The sequence below is a fragment of the Sturnira hondurensis genome, unplaced genomic scaffold (assembly GCF_014824575.4).
Source record: "Sturnira hondurensis isolate 20B ecotype Veracruz unplaced genomic scaffold, ASM1482457v3 Scaffold0001020, whole genome shotgun sequence".
In the NCBI taxonomy this organism is placed as follows: domain Eukaryota; kingdom Metazoa; phylum Chordata; class Mammalia; order Chiroptera; family Phyllostomidae; genus Sturnira; species Sturnira hondurensis.
In genome coordinates this window covers 1,515,974-1,525,047 of record NW_028073651.1, presented here as the reverse complement: position 1 = coordinate 1,525,047, position 9,074 = coordinate 1,515,974, and the positions used below count along the sequence as shown (strand labels likewise).

General features: G+C 63.0%; 1 protein-coding gene across 2 annotated transcripts; it reads left to right on the top strand.

The window, feature by feature from the left end:
- Nucleotides 1–4,012: 4,012 nt before the first annotated feature.
- PTGIR (prostaglandin I2 receptor) lies at nucleotides 4,013–8,192 on the top strand. Of its 2 annotated transcripts, none has more exons than XM_037059116.1 (2): nucleotides 4,013–5,017; nucleotides 5,988–8,192. In XM_037059116.1, exons 1-2 carry the CDS (start codon nucleotides 4,277–4,279, stop codon nucleotides 6,345–6,347), a joined length of 1,101 nt encoding a protein of 366 aa, XP_036915011.1. In that variant the 5' UTR covers nucleotides 4,013–4,276; the 3' UTR covers nucleotides 6,348–8,192. The 2 variants fall into 2 exon arrangements, with proteins under 2 accessions (XP_036915011.1, XP_036915001.1); XM_037059106.1 differs by having other exon boundaries at nucleotides 5,970–8,192.
- The last annotated feature ends 882 nt before the right edge of the window (nucleotides 8,193–9,074 follow it).

Genomic DNA, 9,074 nt, shown 5'->3' with positions numbered 1-9,074 from the left:
GGAAGCACGCAGGGCTGACCTGGGGTGGGAAAGGGGGGACAAGTCTGCCTGGAGCAAGAAGGGGTGGGAGGAGGGGCGGTGGGTGAACCTGGGTCCTGACGCTGCACAGGACGCAGGCTGGGAGGGAGGCGAGGCCAGAGAGACAGGGTGGCTTCCCGGTGACCAGCTGCCCTACAGGCCCAGATAATCTCGTTAGCTGGGAAGGACACTTCAGCACCATCTCTGGTCCCTGGCTGCTCTTTCCTGCCACCCCCAGCCGTGAGGTCAGCCCTGGGGTCAGTGCCTGGCCATGGGGCACAGAGCTGATCACTGGGGGGAAGTACTTGTTCTCAGAAGGACCCTCCCTCTTCACTCCCAAGCCCGAGGGCTGTTGGCAGCTGCTCCCAGGCTGCAGAGCCTCCCACGCTGCTGCGTGGCGCCGCCCACCCCTCGTGCTCTGAGGCCACTGCTTGCTGGGACTCCTGTTTCAGTGCCTCAGCTCACTCCAGTCTCTGATAGCTCCCAAAAAAACTCTGCACTTCGTTGTTTGACAGACCCGGCGAACAGGCACAGAGAGGTGACATCACCTGGCCATGTGGGGCTTGAGGTTGGAGTGGGACCAGTGGATGGTCTCTGGAGGGGCTGGAGCAGTTATGTGGGGACAGGGCCTGAAGGACAGAGTGAGGGTATCCCAGGTGAGGGGCACAGGCCAGGCCAAGTAGGGCAGGGCCACAGAGAAGAAGCTGCCAGGGCAGGGCCAAGAAGCAGAGAGGTGTGCAAGGACCCATTTGGGGTGGAAAAGAAGGTGGGGGCTGAGAAAAAGCCCTCTGGGTGCAGGTGCGGGGACCTGCCACGGAGGGACAGGTCAGGATGGGTGTACAGCAGCTTCTCACGGAAGTGAGAAGGTACAGGCGGGCGGGTGGAGCGTGAAAACCAGGGGGTCGGGAGAGGATCGGACGCAAGGGGAGCTGGGAGCAGCAACACGCCCAGATGCTGGCCAGGGTGGCGGCAGGAGGCTCTGGCCAGCAGGCGTGGGAGAGGCCTGGTTGCGGCCCCATTTCCGGGCCTGCCTGGCTCTTGCCCCCATAGAGACACCCAGCCAGATGCGAGTCCCAGCTGGGCGTGGAGTGCCTTAGCTGAGGGCCTGCCAGCCCTGGCTCCGGGCTGCAGCTCTAACCTCCCTCTCCCATCACTTGGCCATGGGGGAGCCCAACCCCTCAGACGGTGCCCTCTAGGCCCCTCTGCACCCCCCGGCCTCTGGCACACAGAGAGCAGGTGAGGGTTTGCGGAATGCATCCCAACACCAGCAGCTGTCAGAGGCAGGCAGGGTGAAGCCTGTGTCCAGTCTGCACACGACACCCGACAAGGGCAGGCAGGCACTGGGTGAAGATACTGAGGCTCAGCCAGGAGAAGGCATTTTCCAGCCCGGCACCGAGACTGGCTGGTGGCGGGCGTGAGTTTCCAAACTCGCTCCTTTCTCCCCCGACACCTGTACCAACGCAGCCTGTACGAACGTGTGCGCGCCCCGCTACGGAGGAATACACTCGCCAAGGAAGACACAGAAACACAAGGAGACACACAGAGAGGCCTTACAGCAAATAGTGCCCACCGACACATGCCACTCACCTCACGTATCCACAGGCCCTAGCACACCCCACTGGGCACCCATCCCCCTCCCCTCCCCCACGTGCTGTGTGTCCATTTCCAGCTGTCCCTGCTGTCCTCCTTCTGCCCACTGCCCTGGACCCCTGGAGGGAGGACCCTGATCTTTGCAGTGGGTGGAGGGAGGGGAGAGCTGCTGACTCACCTACCCAGAGTAGTTCCTTCCTACAGTGCCCCACCCTCTGCTCCGGAAACCATCCCCCCCTCAACCTCCAACTTGGCCGGCAGGGTGACCTCTCACCCCAAGGCACCTGGGTGGAAGAGCAAACTTTTGTGGACCTGGCTGGGGCCCCTGCGGGACAGGAGGCCCCCGGGGCCCTGGGAACTGAGTCTAACACTGGCACAGACCCCCGGGGATCCTTCGTCTTCTCACTAGGAATGAGTGACAGCCACCACCACCCCCACCTGCGCCCCAAGCACAGAACCGATGCCAGGGCTGCCAGGGCTCTGGGGCTCCTGTTGTTGCAGATGGGGAAACTGAGGCCTGGAGGAGGGCAAGACAGCAGAGTAGACTTCCTGAGTCCCTGGTGGGGACAGGAAGCCAGGGAGAGGAGGAGGCTCCGGGAAGCAGAGCACCCCCCTCCAACCCCGCCACCCTGCAACTCCCCAGATGCAGAGACAGGATGCTAGTCTGCCAGGCATCATCCTTCATTAATATGATATGACTTTCCCAAGGTCCCTCTGGTCTGTCTGGTGAGTGCAGGGCTTATGAGGGGAGGGGCTGTGTGGCTGGGAGGGCTGAGGCGGGCACCCACGGGTGCCTGGAGAGCAGCGCTGTGTGGTCGCCCCTGGGGGCCCTGGGTACAGCTGGAGTCGGCGCATCCATCCTGCTGGGAGCTGGGGCTGCCAGCTGGGCATGGCGATAGGGAGCGGGGTGAGGGAGTTGTGGTTATGGGGGACATGGGGACGGAGAGGGGAAGTCCGAGGCACTTGGAGTTGGGAGCCTTGTTCCTGGCCTTACACACGGCACGTCCGCGCAGGCTCTCTCCGCATTACAAAGGGCTCTGGGATGGGCCACCGGCCAAGGTCCGCCAGCAGGTCTGTGGAGCTGCTGTTGCCCCACTGTACAGATGAGGAAACTGAGGTGCACCGGCTTCCATCCTTGCCCGAGGCCATCACAAAGCAAGGAGGCTGTCGAATTGGGAGAGAAACTCAGGACGTAAAGGCAAGAGAGCCTGAGTTTGCAATGTTGATACTGAAACTGCCTCCCTGAAGGATAAGGGCTGTCCGAGAGGGTCTCCCAGGTCCCGTCCGGCCCTTGTGGGTGGGGAGGCTGCCTGGGCACCGTGGGCTCCGTGGGAACAGGACCCGCAGCACCCACAGGAGCACCACGCTGGACCGGGGTGCAGGCAGCAGGGGTGGGCCTGTGGAGGAGCGGGAGAAAGCAACGTGACCGTGATGTTGCAGCCCTGGACGGCTGTCTGAGGCTAAAATATTGTTCCTGGAGGTCAAGGTCGCCAGAGCTTGGCCTGGGGCCTGGGAGAGCTGGGGTGAGAAGCGAGAGGGAAGGAGGCCCCCTCCACTTCCCAGGGCTCCGAGTTCGAGCCGAGCCTGGGGACGGGCTCCTCCGGGATGGCACCCTTCCCTCCGGCCCCGCCTCCTTGCGGCCCAGCCCTCTGGAAGGAGTGAATCCTGTCCAGGGAACAGAAGTCTCAGTGGTGCTTGGAAAACACTGCATCAGGGAGGAATTTCCTGGTCATTTCTCAATCCCTGGGCAGTGTCCTAACCCTGGAGCCTGGAGCCCAGAATAGATCCCCAGGGCCACCCCCAGCCAGCCTGTGGACTGGTCAGCCGCGCTCTTCAGGGTCTACCCTGCTCCCCACTGGTGAGCTCCAGACTCCTCGTGTGGTGACTCAGTGACCCCCACCGGGGCCACTGGGACATGCCCTGCATGGAGAAGGGTGGACCTGCGTGCGGGGTGGTGGCAGGTGGCTCAGTGATGGGGACCATGAGGGAAGGGCAGAGGCAGAGCGGGAGACAGATGTGCCGGGCAGGGGCACGGAGGGAGCATGCCAGGGAAGGCGGGAGGTAGCCAAGGGGGCCCCTGGAGAAAGCAGGGGGAGGGAAGGCGGGGCAGAGAGAGGAAATGAAAAAGCTGGGGCGAGCAAGGGAGATGAGGAGGGAGGGAGGAGGGAGGGAGGAGGGAGGGAAGGGGGAGAAGCTGACACACAGAGAGACCTCAGACAGAGAGTCCAGACCCGAGAGCGGGGCAGCAGTGACGGTGAGAGGTGGCCGAGGTGCAGCCAGGGGGGTGGGGGGCGCAGCACAGCAGATGCGCAGGGAAGGGTGTAGAGAGCCGTGGGGGTGAGGGGGGAGGAGGGAGAGGCAGGGGGGTTGGGCGAGGGAGGGGACAGCCGGAGACAGCCGGGAACAAGTAGGGAAGAGGAGAGGAAAAGAGGAAATAGAGAAGGAAAGAAGTAGGGGAGAGAGAGAGAAGCGTGGACAGGGAGCTGGACAGGGAGCTGGACGCACGGGGAGAGCCGTGCGTTGGCCGGGAGACGCCGCCTGCGGTGAGGACCATGGGGACGCTGCTGGCCGAGGGTTTCTGAGCTGCTGCACCGGCTCCTTCTGGCCTCTCCCTCGCACCCTCGGGGCCCCTCCAGGCCAGGCCGGCGGCCGGGGACCGGGGACCGGGATGGCTGACTCGTGCAGGAACCTCACCTACGTGCGGGACTCGGTGGGCCCGGCCACCAGCACTCTGATGTTCGTGGCCGGCGTGGTGGGCAACGGGCTGGCCCTGGGCATCCTGGGGGCCCGGCGGCGGTCTCGCCCGTCCGCCTTCGCCGTGCTGGTCACCGGGCTGGCCGTCACCGACCTGCTGGGCACGTGTTTCCTGAGCCCCGTGGTGTTCGTGGCCTACGCCCGAAACAGCTCGCTGCTGGGCCTGGCCCGGGGCCACCCAGTGCTGTGCGACGCCTTCGCCTTCGCCATGACCTTCTTCGGCCTGGCCTCCACGCTCATCCTCTTCGCCATGGCCGTGGAGCGCTGCCTGGCGCTCACCCACCCCTACCTGTACGCGCAGCTGGACGGGCCGCGCTGCGCCCGCCTGGCGCTGCCCGCCGCCTACGCCTTCTGCGCCCTCTTCTGCTCCCTGCCCCTGCTGGGCCTGGGCCAGCACCAGCAGTACTGCCCCGGCAGCTGGTGCTTCATCCGCCTGCGCGCCGCCGAGCCGGGCGGCCGGGCCTTCTCCCTGGCCTACGCCAGCCTCGTGGCCCTGCTGGTGGCCGCCATCGTCCTGTGCAACGGCTCGGTCACACTCAGCCTCTGCCGCATGTACCGCCAGCAGAGGCCCGGGACGGGCGAGGACGAGGCGGACTACCTGATCCTGCTGGCCCTCATGACCGGCACCATGGCCGTGTGCTCGCTGCCTCTCACGGTGAGTCCCCTCCGCGGCGGGGCGCGTGCGGGGCGTGGGGGCGGCGCAGCTCTGTGCTGCGCTGTGGGTCCGTTTCACCCACGCGGAGACTCAAAGAAGTCAGAGGCCTTGGCAGGTGCCGAACAACCGCTGGCTGGCTAGAGAGGCAGCTGTTCATCGGCCCCTGACCCCTGGGACGCCTCCTGACCCCTGGGATGCCCCCTCCCCTGTCCCCGACAGGGTCAAACGCGCTCCCAGTCGTCCCCTACCCCTTAGTGGCATCAGGAGCCACCGTTCATTGGGCACTCCGTGGTTTACAAATCCTTTCTCTTCAACGTGACCTACACGCTCATTCTGCATTGATTAAGAAATAGGACAAAGTTCCTTTCTTGTCACCCTGCTTACAGAGGAGGGGCCACGTCACTCGGCCACGATGGTTCCCAGTTGGGTCTGGACCTCAGGCGCCTTTGGTCCAGACTGTGGGCCCCCCCGCCCCCAGACGTCCAGGCTCGCCCCCCCCAGCCCCGCCCCCCCCCGCGGACCCTCCTGACCCCGCCCCTTTCCTCCAGGAGCCCACTCAGCCTCTCCAGAACCGAAGCAGGGCGGACCCCGGTGCTGCGGCACCCACTCATTCCATCTGTACTCTGGGCCTCAGTTTCTCATTCTGTCAAATCAAGGCTCGGCGCAATTTGAGAATCACCGAAGCTTCGGGGGCGGGGGGCGGGTCATGGATGACTCAGGGGATGGAAGCTGTGGACAGACAGACAGACACAGCCCCAGATGCCCCCACACGGCCCCTCCCAGGCCTCTGTTCTCCGGATGCACTCTTTCTTCCTTTTCATCTTATCTGATTTCCTTCCCCTTCTGCCGGGCCACCCCTCCCTATTCCTCCAGCCACCAAGTGGGTGAAAGGGAATGAGGGTAGGGTGGGTGGGGAGGTGGGCACTCCTGGACACCGTGCCCCTGCCCTCAGATCCGCGGCTTCACCCAGGCCATCGCCCCGGACAGCAGTGAGATGGGGGACCTGCTCGCCTTCCGCTTCAACGCCTTCAACCCCATCCTGGACCCCTGGGTCTTCATCCTCTTCCGCAAGGCCGTCTTCCGGCGCCTGAAGCTCTGGCTTTGCTGCCTCTGCCCCAGGCCTGCCCACGGCCAGTCGCCGACACCCGTCGCCCAGACTGCCTCAGGGAGGAAGGACCCGAGGGCCCCTGCCACTCTCGGAGAGAAGGGGGGGAGCTGGGTGCCTTTGTCAGCCTGGGGCAAGGCCCAAGGGGCATGTCTGCCCCCGGCACAGCCTTCCCGCAGCACCGCGGGAGCTCCATCCACAGTGGGGTCCACCGCAGCCTGCTGACATCTTAGGCTGTCCCAGGACCTCCTGCCCTGTCTTCTGGGAGCAGGAACCAGACAATTGGGGATAGGGCTGATGGCTGCAGGTGGACAAGCAGTGTGAAGAATCCTGGAGCCCTGCCCTGCCGGAGCCTTGAACCCCGGGCTTCAGGGGGCGATCAGCTGCTATTTCTCCCCCCACCCCACTCCGGGTGGCCACGCCAGGCTCCGGGAGGAGAGGGAGGGAGAGAGGGAACGTTTATGCTGTAACTCAAGAACAGTTCTCTCAAAATAACCGATGGCCTGGCTGGCCTGGCCCGGCCCTGGCTCGGCCCTGGCTCGGCCCTGGCCCGGCCATCCATCTCACTGTCTAAATATTTGGGAGGTGGGAGAGTTCCCAGCGCTCCCGTGCACTCGGGTCTGGGAGGGCCAGTGCTCCCGCGCGGACCCCCCGCCCCTCAGGGTGCCCCAGCCCCCAGGGGACGGGCCTGCCCTCTCCCCTGCCGTTCCAAGAGCCGCCCCCTCTCTGTCCCACGGGAAACAGGGGCTCCCGGCATCCCCTTGCTTCTGAATGCCCTTCAACCCTGGGAGCTCTGGCCCCCCCAGGAGAGGCCGGAGGAAGGGGAGCCGCCGTGCTGTGGTCCACGCTGCTGGGCGTGCACCCAGGAAACGGGGTGTGGCTTGGCGGTTATGAGACTTGCTCTGTGGGTATGGGTGTCAGGGGTCCAATCCCAGGGATGGCCCAAGAACCCAGGCCTAAGTCCTGTGCCCGTCCCCAAATAAGCTGCCTCCAGACACAGCCCGACCTCATCACACCTGTCCTTGGACCTCCCCCACCAAGATTTCATTCATTCATTCATTCATTCATTCATTCAACAAATAGCAGGCACTGACTCTGCCAGGTCCTGGGGACACAGACCGGTCCCCGCCCCACGCTGGACTCTGCTGGGTGATCTGCAGCCTTCCCCTCCTCCTCCCTCTCCTTGCCAGCCCCTGCCCGCCCAAAGTGGAGGGGGCTTGGGAAGGAGCCAGGCAGCTGGAAGGCGTGAAAGGAAGTGTGCCCAGGGCCACGGGAGGGCTGATGGGAAAGCGCCTTCCCTCTCCCCGGCCCCAGTTCCCCTTTCTCACTCGCTCCTGGATGGAACCAGTGCATCTGAACCTGGGGAAGGGCAGGGCAGGCAGGGCGAGAGCCTTCAACGGCAGCTCCCGGCAGCGAGTCCTCCTCCGTGTGAGGTGGACCCTCTCACTCCAGCCTGCTGGCACAGCCTTTCCACAGAGGCCGGAATCCAGGCCCAGAGAAGGCGGTGACCAGTCCTAGGACACACAGCCGGAGTGGGAGCTGCTCTCGGAGTCCGGTTCACCTGTCGGGCCGGTGACGTCGCCTCTGTTCCCCGGTTTCTTTTTGTGCAGAAGAGTGATCCGAACCTAGTGCTTCGCTCTCGGGGGTTGTGCTGAGGGTGATGTGATTCCCCCTGAAAAGCAGTGTGTCACAGGGCCGGGGCAGAGCCTAGGAGAAACCCTGCTGGTGTTGCTGCAGCGGTTGGCGCTGCTACCGTCGTCCTCGGCTACCTGGGCAGATGCAGCATGACAAGAACACGGTGCTTTGCTCCACTGTTGGGACTTTTCCATCTCCGTGTTTCCAGGCAGGTTACAGAAGAGCAAGGGGTGTCTGGGAGAGTCGCGCACAGATCCAGAGCACCGTGTACTGGCTTTGGGGTCTCCTTCTGGGGTGACGAGGCTGTTCTGGACAGTGACGGTTGCATAAAACTGTGAGTGACTGAATGTCTCTGACGTGTGTGCTTTGAGATGTTTAAAATGACAGCTTCTGTGTGATGCGTGTTTTACCACAATAATGTAAAAAAAAAAAAAAGAACCCAACCATATGATACTGCCCTGCCTGGTGTGGCTCAGTGGAATGAGCGCCGGCCTGTGAATCCAAGGGTCGCTGGTTCGATTCCCAGTCAGGGCACATGCCTGGGTTGTCGGGCCAGGTCGCCGGTTGGCAATATGAGAGAGGCAACTGATTGATGTATTTGTTGCACACTGATGTTTCTCTCCCTCTCTTTCTCCCTCTCTTCCCCTCTCTCTAAAAGTAAATAAATAAGATCTTTAAAAAAATAGTAAAAAACCTGGCTGGTGTAGCTCAGTGGATTGAGCACAGGACTGTGAACCGAAGTATTGTTGGTTTGATTCCCAGTCAGGGCACATGCCTGGGTTGCAGGCCCCAATTAGGGGCGTGTGAGGGGCAACCACACACTGATGTTTCTCTCCCTCTCTTTCTCCTTTCCTTCCCCTCTCTCTGAAAAATAAATTCTTCAAAAACTAAAAAAAAAAAAAACAAAACATGTAATACTGAAAAAAATTGAGAGCTTGTAGAAACAGCGCACTGGCTGGACTTAACAATAAATTTGACTTGGTACCGAAACCAAAAACCGGGTTGAAGAAGCCTCTGGTGGGGTCCAGTCTTTGTCACTAAGCCCGGCCCAGATTCAGTGGGAACCCATCCAAAGGGACCATGGGAGGGAGGTGGTGGAGGAGGAGTGGGGTGGAGGGGCTGCAGAGGGGTGGGGGAAGAGACAGGGGCCTGCCTGTCCCGGGGGACACTTGCCACGTGTCTGTGCCGCCCCCGAAGGCGGGCCTGCCCCGGGCACTCACCAAAGGCCAGCGGACTCGCACCCACCGCAGCCTGGCCTGAGGCGGACACTCATCGTGCCTGCTTTTCAGATGCAGTTTAAGGAGAGGAGAGGGTGTG